Source organism: Panulirus ornatus, chromosome 73 (assembly GCF_036320965.1).
Source record: "Panulirus ornatus isolate Po-2019 chromosome 73, ASM3632096v1, whole genome shotgun sequence".
Classification (NCBI taxonomy): domain Eukaryota; kingdom Metazoa; phylum Arthropoda; class Malacostraca; order Decapoda; family Palinuridae; genus Panulirus; species Panulirus ornatus.
In genome coordinates, this window is record NC_092296.1 from 10,457,826 (window position 1) to 10,477,825 (window position 20,000).

The window sequence follows — 20,000 nt, forward strand, 5'->3', positions numbered from 1 at the left end:
AGCGTATGGAACGACGTAATTCCAGTCTTCATAAAACACACACACACACACACACACACACACACACACACACACACAACCATCACGTAATACGAGGCTTGGGATGACCCTACAAAGCTCTGGGTTCGCCACGGTCACCAGCCAGGGACCCATTTGCTAAAAGTGACATAATCTTGTGGCAAAATGTGTTTAAAGTCTTGTGATTATTCGAGATGAAGATGGACATATTTGTGAAGGAAATGCTCTCGAATTTACATTTCCAGCAGCGTTCTTTAGAGCACAATTGTCTCCTGATATTCACACTCAGGACGTACAGTTATATCGCCTCCCTCGGCTTGGCCTGTAGTGTGGTGGTGTGTTTATCCTAGTGGGTTGAACACAGTGGAGGTGGAACTTGGTATTTCATGTCTTCAGTGTGGATGTTGCCTCGTAGGTTTGAGGGGGTTCTGTGATAATGTTGAATCTACGTTGCAATGACGAGTTGTATGATTTCCAGAGGTCGGTGGAGAAAGTGTGTCTCGTGCCTGTCTGGGAAGTACAGTTTCAACTGGGTGTATGTTTGTTGGAGTGGAGTTCAAGATCAGGATAGTGTGTTTGTGGAAGGTGGAGTGGAATTTGTGTAGCGTTTGTCGACTTCGGGTATGTTTGGTGAGTATGGTGTTCGCTAGAGATGTAGGATCTGTGTTTACGTTCCTAAGATGTGACGGTGGGGTTTAAACTTGGTTGGAAGATGGTGGAGGATTATCAAGTGGCTTTGGTGAGAAGTTAGTGTTATACAATGAGGTGCCGTGCACGTTGAAGTGGGAGTGTTTGGAGGAGGTAATTTCTTTGCTGGTTGTGAACATTTGTGTTTGCTAAGCAATGGGTGATGGTTCTGAGGACCACAAGGTCTGTGTGTTGCATTGTTCTCCTTGCTTTAGGAAGGGTGGGTGAGGCGTAGTTTAGGGTGGAGCGGATGAATTGTTCGCAGATGATGCTGTAGGACTGTTTATCCTTGTCCGAAACCGGTGCACACACGAAAGTCTTTAAGCATTGCACGCTGTCATATGCTGCATTATGTGGCATAAGGGATGTCCAAAGTTCAGTGCAGTATATATATATATATATATATATATATATATATATATATATATTTTTTTTTTTTTTTTTTTTTTTTTTTTTTATATACTTTGTCGCTGTCTCCCGCGTTTGCGAGGTAACGCAAGGAAACAGACGAAAGAAATGGCCCAACCCCCCCCCCATACACATGTACATACACACGTCCACACACGCAAATATACATACCTACACAGCTTTCCATGGTTTACCCCAGACGCTTCACATGCCTTGATTCAATCCACTGACAGCACGTCAACCCCTGTATACCACATGACTCCAATTCACTCTATTTCTTGCCCTCCTTTCACCCTCCTGCATGTTCAGGCCCCGATCACACAAAATCTTTTTCACTCCATCTTTCCACCTCCAATTTGGTCTCCCTCTTCTCCTCGTTCCCTCCACCTCCGACACATATATCCTCTTGGTCAATCTCTCCCCACTCATTCTCTCCATGTGCCCAAACCATTTCAAAACACCCTCTTCTGCTCTCTCAACCACGCTCTTTTTATTTCCACACATCTCTCTTACCCTTACGTTACTTACTCGATCAAACCACCTCACACCACACATTGTCCTCAAACATCTCATTTCCAGCACATCCATCCTCCTGCGCACATCTCTATCCATAGCCCACGCCTCGCAACCATACAACATTGTTGGAACCACTATTCCCTCAAACATACCCATTTTTGCTTTCCGAGATAATGTTCTCGACTTCCACACATTTTTCAAGGCTCCCAAAATTTTCGCCCCCTCCCCCACCCTATGATCCACTTCCGCTTCCATGGTTCCATCCGCTGACAGATCCACTCCCAGATATCTAAAACACTTCACTTCCTCCAGTTTTTCTCCATTCAAACTCACCTCCCAATTGACTTGACCCTCACCCCTACTGTACCTAATAACCTTGCTCTTATTCACATTTACTCTCAACTTTCTTCTTCCACACACTTTACCAAACTCAGTCACCAGCTTCTGCAGTTTCTCACATGAATCAGCCACCAGCGCTGTATCATCAGCGAACAACAACTGACTCACTTCCCAAGCTCTCTCATCCCCAACAGACTTCATACTTGCCCCTCTTTCCAGGACTCTTGCATTTACCTCCCTTACAACCCCATCCATAAACAAATTAAACAACCATGGAGACATCACACACCCCTGCCGCAAACCTACATTCACTGAGAACCAATCACTTTCCTCTCTTCCTACACGTACACATGCCTTACATCCTCGATAAAAACTTTTCACTGCTTCTATATACCCTATATATATATATATATATATATATATATATATATATATATATATATATATATATATATATACCCTATTTATATTTTTTCTTCCACTCATTTCCACTCTGAGGTCATTGTGGGCGTATTGGCGTGTCTGGCCGCCCATCTGGACGCTGCCGCCCTCCCAGCAGCCGCCCCGAAGCCTGAAGCCAAAGCCGAAGCCAAAGCCGATCCCTTCGTGGGTGGACTCGGACTAGGCGGCCTGGGATTGGGTGGGTTAGGCTATGGCTACGGTCTGCCGCTTCTCAGCGGGTGAGTAACACACATAAACGTCATTGAATACATTATAAACTTACCTCAGGCCGTCAGGGATTCGAACCGAGACTAACCAGTGTGTCAGGCCGGCTTGCCACTGTTTAGGACTGGGTTCGAGTCCTCGACGCCGATGGATAAATCGTATATCTTAACTCTTGTTTACGTAATTGCAATACATACATATTGATTCACTGTTGATTACTAATGTGTATATACACATTGGTAGAGTCGGTAGTGTTGATTACAGTGATCTCAAAAAGTATACTTGTGGCTTTGTAGTATATTCAAATTTTACTTGTCAAGTATACCCAAGGATGACTTTGCAGATATATCCATTAATTTACAGATATATCCATATATTCATGTGTGTTCAGTGTACTCATGGTTCACTTCAGAAGCATACTCATGGGAAGCAGGGGAATTCAGAAATATGTTGTAGGTGACCAGAGGTATACCCTCGGATGACTTTAAAAATATACCCATGAATGACTTCCAAGGTGATTTCAGGAGTTTACACCTCAAGAGTATACCCACGTGTGACCGGTGGTTATACCCAATCGTTATAGTATACGCATCTGTGACATTAGATGTACCGCCAGGATGAAGACTGTAGTATACTTGTAGGTGACATCAGAAGTACACAGGTGGGTGACTTTACAGCTATACGTGCAAGTGGCATGAAGTATACTATCAGTAGTATAATCTAAGGTGAAGTTAGAGGTATACATGTAAGAGATGCCAGCAGTATACTCGGGGAATGTTGGAGTTTTCATAACTGACATCATCAGTATACTAGAGGTATACCTATGGGAGTCTTTGGAGATATGCCTGAAGTGACTTCAGAAGTATACCCACGGTGACTTCTGAAGTATAATGAGTTGACAGGTTTACCTTGGACGTGGGGTATAATCAGATGTATGCTAAAGATATACTTACGGGTAAATGGAGCATACCCATGGATATCACGTATACCCATGGCAGACATCAGATGAAAGTATATATATATATATATATATATATATATATATATATATATATATATATATATATACGGATGACGTTAGACCACAGATGATGTTTGACAGTATACCAACGGGTGACTACAGAGGTATACCCCGGGTAACATCAGCGGTATACCCCGGGTAACATCAGTGGTATACCCCGGGTAACATCAGTGGTATACCCCGGGTAACATCAGTGGTATACCCCGGGTAACATGAGCGGACCCACTAACGCTAAATCCCACGCGCCCCACAGCATCTACGGCTACGGGTCCTATGGTCTCGGAGGTCTTGGTCTGGGTGGTCTGTACGGCCTGGGAGGTCTCGGAGGTCTAGGAGGTCTGGGAGGTCTCTACGGGGGCCTCGGAGGTCTCTATGGTCTGGGTGGTCTCTACGGCCTGGGCTGGGGATGGTAAGTAACACGCACACAGGGAAAGGTAAGGTCTTTGTTTGTTTACATTAGGCTTCTTAAGCATTAAACTTAATAATCAGGCTGAATATTTTTTTTTTCTTAAGATATAATCTATTAAGAGAATACCTTTGATCAAATGGATGTATTATAGTATTATTATTTATTGTATTATCAGTTGTAGTATGGCTGTTGGTCGTAGGGAATTATCGTTCTTCAAATTCATGGCTGGTAAGGCGAATACGAAGTTTAAGGGCACCACGAATTTAACCTAGGTCAAATATTGATTTTGTTTTGCCCTGGTGTTTTGATTCATTTGAATATAGACATTGGTAGTGGGGGAGGGCTAAGAGCGTGAAGGTTCATTAATGTGGAATGACAACGGAAAAGTAATAAAATAAAAAGTATACTTGACTTTTACTTGGGAACGTGCATGAAGGCATGATGGCTGTCCATTATGACCAGTTGTATTGCAAGGTGACCGCTACGTATCCCGATGACTATAAACTGTTTAATAATAATGATAATGATAATTATAATGATTTAATGATAATGATGATAATGATAATGTAATGATTTATAACCTAAGGAATCTTGGGCGGCTTCATTTAATCTCGGAGAGTTTTAGTTTACGGTCACCGTAAATATATATAGAAAACATATATAGAAAATCAGTAAAAATAAAAATATAGAAAATCAGTAAATGGACTAGCGGGTTCGAAAAAAAGCTACTATTACTGAGATAATGATAATAACAATAATAAAATAATAATAATGATTATAATAATTGTTTTGTTGAATAAGCTCGACATTAAACTCGACTCTCTCTCATTACAGGTAGGAGGTGACAACTCGAAGAACACAAGAATATAGTGATAGTTTCACCAATAACACGAGGAGAACAGTAACCCATGAACACTTCCACGGTTTCACAAAGAACGGCAAGAGAACAAGGACTAGAGAACACACCGATGGTTTCACCCAGGAGAGCAATGAGCGAAGAACAGCTGGTCGGGTTCAGCCTAGCCTGTATGGGTTCGCCTTGCTTGCTGTTAGCGCCTAGCCTGCTGGGAGCTGCCCAGCTGCATTAGAATTGCCTCGTTGGTTCCTGCTGCTGCTGCTGTTAGCTGTTCCTGCTGTTTTGTCCTCTTCTAGCTGCTTCTCCTGTTCATATTTCATGTTGCAGATGATGTTTCCGCTTCTCACTGTTGCTGCTGCTTCTGCTGCTGTTATTCCTGCCATGAATGTTGCTGTTGTTTCTGCTGCTGTTCCTGCTTTTGTGGTTGAAAGTTCGTCCTGTTGCCATTGCTGTTCCGCTGTTCTGGTCCCTCCGCTCGCTGTTCGGCTGTGAATGTATTTGTCAGCGTGTCTTTCCTTGTATCTGTGAACTCTCCTTGCAACACGGATGTAATGGTTGACTTTACTCAGTGAAATGTTGAGGGACTCTGCTTACAGCAGTGGTGTTGTAGGACTCCTCATAGTATGTTTGGGGCATTTGTCTCAGAAATCATGGGTTGAGGGACTATACTTGTTGGATTGTTGTGTTGAGGTACCGTATGTCGTGTGACTCTACTTGTTAGAGTGGTGTTGGTTGACTCTGCTTGTTGAGGGACCCTGCTTACTGGTATATAGTGTGGTGTGGCGACTTTACGTACTGAAGGGATGACCTGACAGACTCTACTGACGGAATTCTACTTATTATTATGATTTGCTGAGAGACCCTTCTTTCTAAAATGGTGGTCATGGACTCTACTTTTTGAATTAGTTTTGAGGATTTTCGTGGGGAGGGACTCTGCTGACAGGAGTTATACATACAAGGACTTTTCTTGCAAGAGTGGCTTGTAGACTCTTTACTTAGCGTTATGGAGCGTCACGTATAGTGCTGATGTATCAAGGGATTCATCACGTAAGAATGGTGTCTCAAGAACTATACATTACAGAAGTACTCGGTACTCTGCTTTTAGAGGATGACACTGTGACAGACTTTATTTGTGGTATTGGTGTATTTAAGGAACTCTTGGAAAAGTGCTATGTCAAGTGATGTGTTTAATGGACTGTATTTGTAGGGGTGGTATGTTGAGGGACTCTACTTAGGATGAAGTGTTGCTTACTTGTAAGTGTGGTGTGTGTGGGGGGAACCTCCAGTTGTAGAGGTAATGCGTAGTCGAACTCAGTTTACTGCAGTGATGTTAAGGGACTGCATGTTTGATTGGTGTGAGGGGGAACTCTCCATTTAGGAATCGTTAGTTTAGGGACTGTTTTTAAGGGGATGATGAGGGAGAATTGCATCTGAAGTTCAATGAAGAATACGATCCATTATCCTCAGTCCAGTTGTTTGGGAAAGCGAGATAGAATAGCTTGCTTTTTAAGACAGTTTTGTGCATGAAAGTGGCGGTGTAGAGCAATCCCTTAACAACGTATAATAGTAAATGACAATGATATTGTAAATCAGTGTACACAACGTATGACCATGCTCAACCACGTAATATAATTTGTACAGCAGTATCAATGTATAAGTTTGTTAAGGGCATAATATTGAGTAAGGAGGAAAGACGTTATTCCATACACTCTTTATATCCGAAATTTCTCTCTCATCTCATTATTTTATCTACAATATTATCTATGTTTTAAGTTTTCATATATTCTTTCTAATCAAATTTGTGATCCTCTTATTTGTACCGTGAATCTCTATGTTATATATGAGATGTGTTTGTGTATATTGTAAATGGTTGGGTATCTTTTCTCAGATGCATCAGCAGATTATGGCGGGAAATTTCCAAACAATGTTGGGAGAACTCATTTGATTCCTCTTTCATTTGCTTTTATTGGTATCCTTAGGTCACAGGGTCTCATGGAAGTAGTTTGTAATAAATGTTTCATTCATAGATACTATTTTTTTCTTACCCTTACAGTAGTTTTTCATGTATTTTTTTTTTTCAATGTTGACTTCAATACATTGGTATTTGCCAAATGTCGCCATGAAGAAGTGATGACCAGACAACATGGCGCCAGCTGCTGGAGAAGGGTGAAGGACGCGTCTTTCGCCCGAATTATATGGTAAGTTCCTTGTATTTCCGCCATTAGCCGGTGCAAGAAGGATTTAGGATTTTTTGTGAGCAGAAAATTATGTATATTATGGATGAGCACCATCTAGGAATGAAACCATAAGGTTTATTGCCGTATTGTAACGGGTGGAAGTTTTTACGTATAGTACAATCATTACTATGGCGCTGTTTTGCACGGCTGGAGTGTCTATTCTCTTAATCAGACTTTTATGGTGATTGTATGATCTCCAAGCCTTCTACTTACCTAAAGAAATTTTGTTCACTTTAAGGTAAAAGACAAACCAGCAGACTACATTGTTAATTTTGTTAATTGTCATAATTTATGAAATTTATGTTCATGCCATTTATTTTCACATATACTTTGTGTTAAGACGGACAAGGTAGAGTGGCAGTAGCGAGAGCCATTCTCCCATCACAAATTTCTTATAGCATCACTTCAGTTTCTCTATGATGTTATGGAATGAAAATAGATTAAAGTCTATTTTAGCCTCGTATCTTTATGAGCTTTGGATATCGTGTGATTTAATTGCTATTGTGGTGTATTTTCCAATGATCTTCATTAATATGCATATATTACCTGAGATAGTGGTGAGGGCTTTGCGTAAATCATCGGAAATGTGGAGTTTATTAACGTAAAACATGTGTTAATTAAACCCATCGCCGCCTCACCATGCAGCCGAAGTGACAGTAGAAATAAAGTAGAATTAAACCACTTAAACGGTTGGGGTTGGCTGTGTCGGCTGTGTGTTGACATCCATTGCCTTCTGCGTGGCACTCATCATGAACGTGACGACTGGTAATTTCGACTCGGAACGTAGAACATTGACATAGATCTAGACTGCTAGGAAGGGGGGTAGGTTACGTTTTCCTAAGCTCTGATGATATTTTTACAAGTGTATTTACCTGAATTTAAGATACAAAACCTTACAAGTTGGTTGGTGTTCTGCTGTCCATATTCAGTACTGTTCTTTAAAATGTACTGCCCTTCGATTTGTTATTGTATTCTAAATAAATTATTGTATCGTTGATGAATATTAATATTCAGGGGTGATAAGAGATACGAAGTTAAACTAGTTCCAATATTCATATTACGCTACCGAGGCAACACATGGGTACGTAGCGTTGCTGCTGTGTTGAAAGTAACCCTTAAATTCCATTGGTATAGCATCTTTTACACCTTCCTAAGGTTACAGACATAAATTAGAAAGTTGTAGGCGTCTAGTTATGTGCATACAAAACAATCTACAGGGAGATGTATATATATATATATATATATATATATATATATATATATATATATATATATATATATATATTATATATATATATATATATATATATATATATATATATAAATATATATATATACATATATATATACATATAAATATATATATATATTGATTTTAATCATCAAATATGTTCGATGTTAGGGCTACTAGTGATTCGTTGGCAAGGCTGTTCAACCAGTTCTTTAAGTCGGGATAGAGGAAAGAAATTACGTATTTTCTTTCAGTACTTTTCTTTTGTACTATATTAAGCTTTATCCCAAAGTAATAACCCGACACTTGATTACGTTTGATCGCTTTATTAAACTTCAATATTATAAATAGCATGAACATACCATTTATTATTTATTGTACGCCAGCTTAATGTTGGTGGGGAAGAGAGAGAGAGAGAGAGAGAGAGAGAGAGAGAGAGAGAGAGAGAGAGAGAGAGAGAGAGAGAGAGAGAGTAGAATTTTATGGAAATTTCACCGAAAAATCAAAGTGGAGATTTTATATATATAAATATATATATATATATATATATATATATATATATATATATATATATATATATATATATATATATATATATATACGAATAGAGAATTTCCTGTACGATCGAGCGTCATTGCTCTGGCAGGGTTCACCGTGAGTGTAAACGCTAAACCAAATATTGAATTTATCTTGTTTATAGCATTATTTTCTGTATTGTGTGGATTTTCTATTTGTTTGATCAGCCTTTAGCTGTGGTTTATTCAAGAAACGGGATAATGTTGATAATAATAGTAATGATAACAATGATAATAGTGATGGTATAAGTTTATATTTTTTTGTAGTGACTGACATGGCACGGGCAAGTAACATGCCCCATTATTATTATTATTATTATTATTATTATTATTATTATTATTATTATTATTATCAATATTATTATTATTCGCTGCAATTATCAAATTCTTTCGCGGTCTGGTTCTTCCCGTGGAGGTTTCAACCTGGCCAAAGCATCTTGGCTAGGCTGCAACTCAGCCATGTACGTACACACTCGTGGCAACATCTCATACCTCATACCCCTCGCATGATTTTATATATATATATATATATATATATATATATATATATATATATATATATATATATATATATATATATATATATATATATATATATATATTCTTTCTTTTTCTTTTAAACTATTCGCCATTTCCCGCGTTAGCGAGGTAGCGTTAAGAACAGAGGACTGGGCCTTTTTTGGAATATCCTCACCTGGCCCCCTCTGTTCCTTCTTTTGGAAAAAAAAAAAAGAAAAAACGAGAAGGGAGGATTTCCAGCCCCCCGCTCCCTCCCCTTTTAGTCGCCTTCTACGACACGCAGGGAATACGTGGGAAGTATTCTTAATCCCCTATCCTCAGGGATAATATATTATATATATATATATATATATATATATATATATATATATATATATATATATATATATATATTTTGATATCCTTTCGTTTGTTATGTTAAAGTAAAGGTGGTATTAGCTTTGCGGGAAAGATACGAGAAGTTCAAAGAAAAGAGAAAGAAGAGGTCCAGCTCTCACTATCTGCTCCAGCACTCACTATCGCGGTCTGCTTTTCATTATCACGATCCAACTCTCACTCACGGTCCAACTCTTACTCTCACGGTCCAGCTGTTACTATCACGGTATAACTCACTATCATTGGTCCAACTCTCACGGTCCAACTCTCATTATCACTGGACCAACTCACCATCACAGTCCACCTCTCATTATCACCGGACCAACTCTCCCTATCACGATCCAGCTCTCACTATCACGATCCAACTCACTATCACCAGACCAACTCTCATTATCACTGGACCATTTCTTATCATTACGGTCCAGCTGTCACTATCACGGTGCAACTCTCTATCACGGTCCAACTCTCACTATCACTGGACCAACTCTCACCATCACGGTCCAGCTTTCATTCTCACGGTCCAGCTCTCCCAGAAATTCTTTAATCATTAAACAGTAAATGAAAAAGGTCGAGTGTCATTACTTACTAAAACTGTAATTAAATTGCTCGTTAAACTATTCATTAAATTACAGCTGTTCCTGTAACTAATGATAATTAAAATCTCATCTGGCTCGTTAGACTAATTAAATCATTTATGTACCAAATAATTTATTCTAACTTGTCATGCATAAACTTATTGATAAGGAAAATTGTTCGTTTAACGACTTGGTACATAACTCGAAGTGTTTCTTGTACGTGTTGGATTAATCAAAAGATTTACACAGTAGGTTGCTCATACAGCAGTAGGTTGCTCATACAACGGTAGGTTGCTCATACAACAGTAGGTTGCTCATACAACAATAGGTTGCTCATACAACAGTGGGTAGCTCATACAGCAGTAGGTTGCTCATACAACAGTAGGTTGTTCATACAACAGGGGGTTGCTCATACAGCAGTAGGTTGCTCATACAACAGTAGGTTGCTCATACAACAGTGGGTTGCTCATACAGCAGTAGGTTGATTATACAACAGTAGGTTGCTCATACAGCAGTAGGTTGCTCATACAACAGTAGGTTGCTCATACAGCAGTAGGTTGCTCATACAACAGTAGGTTGCTCATACAGCTGGGATTGCAGCAACAGATTTCAGAGATTGCATCATAGGGAGGACAGTTTTGTTAAGAACTCACTCCAAAGAAGTCTACATATATATCCCTGCTGCTCGAAAAAGCGCACGACGCCATGATGCTTTCGTAGGTTTTGCTCGTGGGTTAATTATGAATGAATTAGTTTATATATATATATATATATATATATATATATATATATATATATATATATATATATATATATATATATATACATATCGAGAATGTAAGGCATGTGTACGTGTAGGAAGAGAGGAAAGTGATTGGTTCTCAGTGAATGTAGGTTTGCGGCAGGGGTGTGTGATGTCTCCATGGTTGTTTGATTTGTTTATGGATGGGGTTGTTAAGGAGGTGAATGCAACAGTTTTGGAAAGAGGGGCAAGTATGAAGTCTGTTGTGGATGAGAGAGCTTGGGAAGTGAGTCATTTGTTGTTCGCTGATGATACAGCGCTGGTGGCTGATTCATGTGAGAAACTGCAGAAGCTGGTGACTGAGTTTGGTAAAGTGTGTGAAAGAAGAAAGCTGAGAGTAAATGTGAATAAGAACAAGGTTATTAGGTACAGTAGGGTTGAGGGTCAAGTCAATTGGGATGTAAGTCTGATTGGAGAAAGGCTGTAGGAAGTGAAGTGTTTTAGATATCTGGGAGTGGATTTGGCAGCGGATGGAGCCATGGAAGCGGAAGTGAATCATAGGGTGGGGGAGGGGGCGAAAGTTCTGGGAGCGTTGAAAAATGCGTGGAAGTCGAGAACGTTATCTTGGAAAGCAAAAATGGGTATGTTTGAGGGAATAGTGGTTCCAACAATGTTATATGGTTGCGAGGCGTGGGCTTTAGATAGAGCTGTGCGGAGGAGGGTGAATGTGCTGGAAATAGAGATGTTTGAGGACATTATGTGGTTTGAGGTGGTTTGATCGAGTAAGAAAGTAATGAGTGAGGAAAGATTGACAAAGAGGATACATGTGTCAGAGGTGGAGTGAACGAGGAGAAGTGGGAGACCAAATTGGAGGTGGAAAGATGGAGTGTAAAAGATTTTGAGTGATCGGAGCCTGAACATGCAGGAGGGTGAAAGGCGTGCAAGGAATATAGTGAAATGGAACGATGTGGTATACGGGGTTGACGTGCTGTCAATGGATTGAACCAGAGCATGTGAAGCGTCTGGGGTAAACCATGGAAAGTTCTGTGGGGCCTGGATGTGGAAAGGGAGCTGTGGTTTCAGTTTCGGTGCATTATACACGACAGCTAGAGACTGAGTGTGAACGAATGTGGCCTTTATTGTCTTTTCCTAGCGTTACCTCGCGCGTATGCGGGGGAGGGGATTGTCATTTCATGTGTGGCGTGGTGGCGACAGGAATGAATAAGGGCAGACTATGAATTATGTACATGTGTATATATGTATATGTATGTGTGTATATATATGTATACGTTGAGATGTATAGGTATGTATATGTGCGTGTGTGGACGTGTATGTATATACATGTGTATGTGGGTGGGTTGGGCCATTCTTTCGTCTGTTTCCTTGCGCTAGCTCGGTAACGCGGGAGACAGCGACAAATTATAAAAAATAATGAATATATTTCTTTTCTTTCTTTCTTTCAAACTGTTCGCCATTTTCCGCATTAGCAAGGTACCGTTAAGAACAGAGGACTGGGCCTCTGAGGGAATATCCTCACCTGGCCCCCTTCTCTGTTCCTTCTTTTGGAAAATTAAAAAAACAAAAAAAAAAAAAAAAACGAGAGGGGAGGATTTCCAGCCCCCCGCTCCCTCCCCTTTTAGTCGCCTTCTACGACACGCAGGGAATACGTGGGAAGTATTCTTTCTCCCCTATCCCCGGGGATAATATATATATATATATATATATATATATATATATATATATATATATATATATATATATATATATATATATATATATATATATATATATTTTTTTTTTTTTTATACTATTCGCCGTTTCCCGCGATAGCGAGGTAGCGTTAAGAACAGAGGACTGGGCCTTTGAGGGAATATCCTCACCTGACCCCCTTCTCTGTTCCTTCTTTTGGAAAAAAAAAAAAAAAGAAAAACGAGAGGGGAGGATTTCCAGCCCCCCGCTCCCTCCCCTTTTAGTCGCCTTCTACGACACGCAGGGATTATATATATATATATATATATATATATATATATATATATATATATATATATATATATATATATATATATATATATATGCATAGTGCCATTGTACAAAGGCAAAGGGGATAAGAGTGAGTGCTCAAATTACAGAGGTATAAGTTTGTTGAGTATTCCTGGTAAATTATATGGGAGGGTATTGATTGAGAGGGTGAAGGCATGTACAGAGCATCAGATTGGGGAAGAGCAGTGCGGTTTCAGAAGTGGTAGAGGATGTGTGGATCAGGTGTTTGCTTTGAAGAATGTATGTGAGAAATACTTAGAAAAGCAAATGGATTTGTATGTAGCATTTATGGATCTGGAGAAGGCATATGATAGAGTTGATAGAGATGCTCTGTGGAAGGTATTAAGAATATATGGTGTGGGAGGCAAGTTGTTAGAAGCAGTGAAAAGTTTTTATCGAGGATGTAAGGCATGTGTACGTGTAGGAAGAGAGGAAAGTGATTGGTTCTCAGTGAATGTAGGTTTGCGGCAGGGGTGTGTGATGTCTCCATGGTTGTTTAATTTGTTTATGGATGGGGTTGTAAGGGAGGTAAATGCAAGAGTCCTGGAAAGAGGGGCAAGTATGAAGTCTGTTGGGGATGAGAGAGCTTGGGAAGTGAGTCAGTTGTTGTTCGCTGATGATACAGCGCTGGTGGCTGATTCATGTGAGAAACTGCAGAAGCTGGTGACTGAGTTTGGTAAAGTGTGTGGAAGAAGAAAGTTGAGAGTAAATGTGAATAAGAGCAAGGTTATTAGGTACAGTAGGGGTGAGGGTCAAGTCAATTGGGAGGTGAGTTTGAATGGAGAAAAACTGGAGGAAGTGAAGTGTTTTAGATATCTGGGAGTGGATCTGTCAGCGGATGGAACCATGGAAGCGGAAGTGGATCATAGGGTGGGGGAGGGGGCGAAAATTTTGGGAGCCTTGAAAAATGTGTGGAAGTCGAGAACATTATCTCGGAAAGCAAAAATGGGTATGTTTGAGGGAATAGTGGTTCCAACAATGTTGTATGGTTGCGAGGCGTGGGCTATGGATAGAGATGTGCGCAGGAGGATGGATGTGCTGGAAATGAGATGTTTGAGGACAATGTGTGGTGTGAGGTGGTTTGATCGAGTAAGTAACGTAAGGGTAAGAGAGATGTGTGGAAATAAAAAGAGCGTGGTTGAGAGAGCAGAAGAGGGTGTTTTGAAATGGTTTGGGCACATGGAGAGAATGAGTGAGGAGAGATTGACCAAGAGGATATATGTGTCGGAGGTGGAGGGAACGAGGAGAAGAGGGAGACCAAATTGGAGGTGGAAAGATGGAGTGAAAAAGATTTTGTGTGATCGGGGCCTGAACATGCAGGAGGGTGAAAGGAGGGCAAGAAATAGAGTGAATTGGAGTCATGTGGTATACAGGGGTTGACGTGCTGTCAGTGGATTGAAGCAAGGCATGTGAAGCGTCTGGGGTAAACCATGGAAAGCTGTGTAGGTATGTATATTTGCGTGTGTGGACGTGTGTATGTACATGTGTATGGGGGGGGGGGGGGGTTGGGCCATTTCTTTCGTCTGTTTCCTTGCGCTACCTCGCAAACGCGGGAGACAGCGACAAAGTATAAAAAAAAAAAAAAAAAAAAAAATATATATATATATATATATATACATATATATATACATATATATATGTATATATATATATATATATATATATATATATATATATATATATATATATATATATATATATATATATATATATATTCCCTGCGTGTCGTAGAAGGCGACTAAAAGGGGAGGGAGCGGGGGGCTGGAAATCCTCCCCTCTCGTTTTTTTTTTTTTTTTTTAATTTTTTTTTTTCCAAAAGAAGGAACAGAGGGGGCCAGGTGAGGATATTCCAAAAAAGGCCCAGTCCTCTGTTCCTAACGCTACCTCGCTAACGCGGGAAATGGCGAATAGTTTAAAAGAAAAAGAAAGAATATATATATATATATATATATATATATATATATATATATATATATATATATATATATATATATATATATATATATATATATATATGGTCTCGTTTATTGCTTCAGTTGCCCGTTCAGCTAGCAAAAAAAAATATACATATACCTATATGTATATACATGTGCGTTTGTTCGCTTTTTTTTTTTTTTTTTTTGTGTGTGTGTGTGTGTGTGTGTGTGTGTGGAGGAAGTTGGCCAACCTCACCTTTCCCTCACCGTGAATGTTGGTTCTGAGGAAGAGATTGGCTCACCGGTTGCCCCCGCTTATCTCATGCGTACCAGCCAGGTCGTGCTGCTCCCTCTCACACGTCGTCTCTGGATGCCCCCCGGGGGCTGGCCTCCTCTCACACTTTTCCGGAGGCCCCCTAGGGGCTGGCCTCCTCTCACACGTCTCCGGAGGCCCCCTAGGGGGCTGGCCTCCTCTCACACTTTTCCGGAGGCCCCCTAGGGGCTGGCCTCCTCTCACACTTTTCCGGAGGCCCCCTAGGGGCTGGCCTCCTCTCACACGTCTCCGGAGGCCCCCTAGGGGGCTGGCCTCCTCTCACACGTCTCCGGAGGCGCCCCCGGGGGCTGGCCTCCTCTCACACGTCTCCGGAGGCGCTCCCGGGGGCTGGCCTCTTCTCATACGTCTCTGGAGCCCCCCGGGGGCTGGCCTCCTCTCACACTTTTCCGGAGGCCCCCTAGGGGGCTGGCCCCCTCTCACGTCTCCGGAGGCGCCCCTGGGGGCTGGCCTCCTCTCACACGTCTCCGGAGGCGCCCCCGGGGGCTCACCTCCTCTCACACGTCTCCGGAGGCGCCCCCGGGGGCTGGCCTCCTCTCACACGTCTCTGGAGCCCCCGGGGGCTGGTCTCCTCTCACACGTCTCCGGAGGCGCCCCCGGGGGCTGGCCTCCTCTCACACGTCTCTGGCCCCCCGGGGGTTGGCCTCCTCTCACACGTCTCCGTAGGCGCCCCCGGGGACTGGCCTCCTCTCACACGTCTCCGGAGGCGCCCCCGGGGGCTAGCCTCCTCTCACACGTCTCCGGAGGCGCCCCCGGGGGCTGGCCTCCTCTCACACGTCTCCGGAGGCGCCCCCGGGGGCTGGCCTCCTCTCACACGTTTCCGGAGGCGCCCCCGGGGGCTGGTCTCCTCTCACACGTCTCCGGAGGCGCCCCCGGGGGCTGGCCTCCTCTCACACGTCTCCGGAGGCCCCCCGGGGGCTGGCCTCCTCTCACACGTCTCCGGAGGCCCCCCGGGGGCTGGCTTCCTCTCACACGTCTCCGGAGGCGCCCCCGGGGGCTGGCCTCCTCTCACACGTCTCCGGAGGCGCCCCCGGGGGCTGGTCTCCTCTCACACGTCTCCGGAGGCGCCCTCGGGGGCTGGCCTCCTCTCACACGTCTCCGGAGGCGCCCCCGGGGGCTGGCCTCCTCTCACACGTCTCCGGAGGCGCCCCCAGGGGCTGGCCTCCTCTCACGTCTCCAGAGGCGCCCCCGGGCGCTGGCCTCCTCTCACACGTCTCTGGCCCCCCGGGGGTTGGCCTCCTCTCACACGTCTCCGGAGGCGCCCCCGGGGACTGGCCTCCTCTCACACGTCTCCGGAGGCGCCCCCGGGGGCTAGCCTCCTCTCACACGTCTCCGGAGGCGCCCCCGGGGGCTGGCCTCCTCTCACACGTCTCCGGAGGCGCCCCCGGGGGCTGGCCTCCTCTCACACGTTTCCGGAGGCGCCCCCGGGGGCTGGTCTCCTCTCACACGTCTCCGGAGGCGCCCCCGGGGGCTGGCCTCCTCTCACACGTCTCCGGAGGCCCCCCGGGGGCTGGCCTCCTCTCACACGTCTCCGGAGGCCCCCCGGGGGCTGGCTTCCTCTCACACGTCTCTGGAGGCGCCCCCGGGGGCTGGCCTCCTCTCACACGTCTCCGGAGGCGCCCCCGGGGGCTGGTCTCCTCTCACACGTCTCCGGAGGCGCCCTCGGGGGCTGGCCTCCTCTCACACGTCTCCGGAGGCGCCCCCAAGGGCTGGCCTCCTCTCACACGTCTCCGGAGGCGCCCCCAGGGGCTGGCCTCCTCTCACGTCTCCAGAGGCGCCCCCGGGGGCTGGCCTCCTCTCACACGTCTCCGGAGGCGCCTCCAGGGGCTGGCCTCCTCTCACACGTCTCCGGAGGCGCCCCCGGGGGCTGGCCTCCTCTCACACGTCTCCAGAGGCGCCCCGGGGGCTGACTTACCTCTCGCTGTCTCTTCCATGACGTCCTTGTATGGCCTACCCTTTCTCGTCTCTTAGAGTCACTGGCTGGAGGGCCGCCAGCACATGTCTCGTCTCTCTCTCTCTCTCTCTCTCTCTCTCTCTCTCTCTCTCTCTCTCTCTCTCTCTCTCTCTCTCTCTCTCTGTGACAGTGTCTCCCTGTTGTCAGTTCTCACGTGTCTTAGGCCAGCAGTCTGCCTCCCACTGTCTTGCCAGTGGCCAGTCGCGCTTTCTCTAGCCGCCCGTCTCTTGCTGTTTCTAGAGCAGGAAGACCCCCCTCCTCTCTCTCTCTCTCTCTCTCTCTCTCTCTCTCTCTCTCTCTCTCTCTCTCTCTCTCTCTCTCTCTCCAGCCGCCACCACGCGTCACCGGATGGACCTCATCAGAGTCAGAGGAACAAAGACAAGAAGCAAAGATCACTTGTGTGATAGGAATTATCTTCCGTGGTTTGGTTTGTGTTTGTTGTTGTCCATGTGTGTGTGTGTGGGTGTGTGTGTGTGTGTGTGTGTGTGTGTGTGTGTGTGTGTTTGTTTGTTTTGCTGGTGTTTACGTGCTGCTGTGCTGTGTGCTGGTTTCATTTCATCATGCAGAAGGATTTCTTTCTGCCATGTTTCTGTGCTATTTGCATGTATTTTTGTGTTTACATAAAAGCTGCAACCAAGGCCATGCCTGGATTTAAGGCTTTAAATGGGCTAAGATAAGTGAGGGGCGAAGAGAGGAAGAATATATCAGTTTAGCGGGACATGACGCATCTCCGCCTCGTACCTGTTTCGAAAAAATAAATCGAAAAAAAAAAAAATAAAAAAGTTTTAGATTCATCAGCAGAGCAGACATCACAACGGCTCATCCTCGTGTTGCCATCGTCCACAATGTAAACACGGGAGGCAGTGGGGTCGCTTAGCGTTACGTGGTCCTAGCGAATGGCGAGGGGCCTCGCCCAAGCTGCCAGTTCTCGGTAGCGGAGATCGGAGGACTATCTGTATAAGAGGGGCGGGGAGAGAGAGAGAGAGAGAGAGAGAGAGAGAGAGAGAGAGAGAGAGAGAGAGAGAGAGAGAGAGAGAGAGAGAGAGAGAGAGAGAGAGAGTAGACATCTGCTTCGTCTGGGGTGTAAGTTAAGATTCACCGGTCAGCCGAGCGGGTAGTACTGATAATATACCTCCCTGGTCGGTGGCTGATTAGAGAAAGAGGGGGAGAGAGAGATGGAGTGCCAGGTGCTTCGAGTCATCGGGGCCTAAATCATTCTGGTGGGTGAGAGGCGTGCACAGGATAGAACACATTGGAACGATGTGGTACACATTGGGCGACGTGCTCTCACTGGCCTGAAACGGCATCTGAAGCAGTCAGGGGAACCACAGAACATTCAGTGGGACTTAACTGTTGCGAGGGGGCATTGGTTTGGGTGCATTGTTTACACGACAGCTAGTGAGAGCAAGCGAGGCTGTTCTTCATCTATTCCTGGCGCTACGTTGTCCACGCGGGGCACTGGCGAACACACAGAATGCTCCCTACTAAAGTTACAAGTTGGTCAATATAAGCAAACGTATTCGGATAGGATTGGAAATCCTTGAGGCAAATCACCGCCAGAGGTGAGAAATTAAAAGTGGGACCAGCACTGAGCCTTGGAGGACTCCACATCTTGTTACGGCCACGTGTCTTTGTAACTGGTCAGCCTTCGCCCCGGGAGCACTTCCATAGTGCCATCCTACAATACCAGCCTCTTAATTACTCGTCTCCGAGAGAGGAACAATGACTAAGGCTTCCTTAATGAGCTACACAACTCCCCCCTCCCCACCTTCCACACTCATCCTTCCCACCGTATGATGATTTTGTTTATTTGTGGATACAAGAAGGGAGTTTTACACGAGTCCAATTTTGTATGTGTTTTTAGTCTTGTATGCAGACTTTTTCGAGTTTATTTCTTGGCATCAGCTTCTAATGGGTCTTCACACAGCATATTTCGTATATCGTTCGTTCTGGTACTGTGAAAAATTTTAGTATTTTTTTGTCATCGTCCATCGCTGTATTATTAAAGTTTTTTTTTTATTTCTCTTCTTCCATGACTCTACTCTCGCCCAGTCATGTGTTACGGCCTCTACATGTCATGTGCACACTGTCAGATCGCTTTGCGAACCTCAGATGTCAGTATATCCCCCAGTCTTCGCCAGCTTTTCCTTGTCTTATGTCTTTCACGTTGTGGACAGTCCAAGTTGCCCGTCCTCTGGACCTTCTCAAAGAGATCTGCGTCTCTTGTCGCCTCGTGTGGAAGAGTTTAGTGTATCATCTTACGCTGCGTGTGAAAGCCACTACCCATTTGTGCCGTGCGGGGAGGAAGTTCTGCACTCGTAGGGAGGGACCTCCAAGTGTGCGTGTGTGTGACGGGGGAGGGAGGAATGGGTTGGGTGTGTGTGTGTGTGTGTGTTTGTATGCAGATGTTACCCAACCCCCAACAATGGAGAAAGGTAACAGAGCATCACGGGGGGGAGGGGGTATATGGGGGCTACAAGGAAAGTGTGTGAGGGAGGGAGGGAGGGAAGAAGAGAGAGAGGCGAGGCGGCAGCTTTCGAGGAGGGAGAGGGGCGAGGAGTCGAGTCACACCGGCCGCCGACGGG

The 20,000-nt window shown here is 44.4% G+C and overlaps 1 protein-coding gene and 1 long non-coding RNA gene across 2 annotated transcripts in view; both read left to right on the forward strand.

Moving 5' to 3' along the window:
- LOC139748183 (uncharacterized) overlaps positions 1–6,948 on the forward strand; it is a 7,717-nt gene extending 769 nt beyond the window's left edge. Inside the window, exons 2-4 of the mRNA XM_071660975.1 lie at positions 2,467–2,648; positions 3,909–4,064; positions 4,899–6,948. Of these exons, the coding sequence (XP_071517076.1) occupies positions 2,467–2,648; positions 3,909–4,064; positions 4,899–4,902 (342 nt within the window). The 3' untranslated portion in view covers positions 4,903–6,948. The remainder of the gene's footprint in view (positions 1–2,466; positions 2,649–3,908; positions 4,065–4,898) is intronic.
- Positions 6,949–19,980: 13,032 nt separating this feature from the next.
- The window catches only part of LOC139748159 (uncharacterized), a 15,268-nt gene continuing 15,248 nt past the window's right edge, over positions 19,981–20,000 (forward strand). The window contains exon 1 of the long non-coding RNA XR_011712545.1: positions 19,981–20,000. This exon is cut by the window's right edge and continues 664 nt beyond it. This is a non-coding gene — a long non-coding RNA (uncharacterized lncRNA).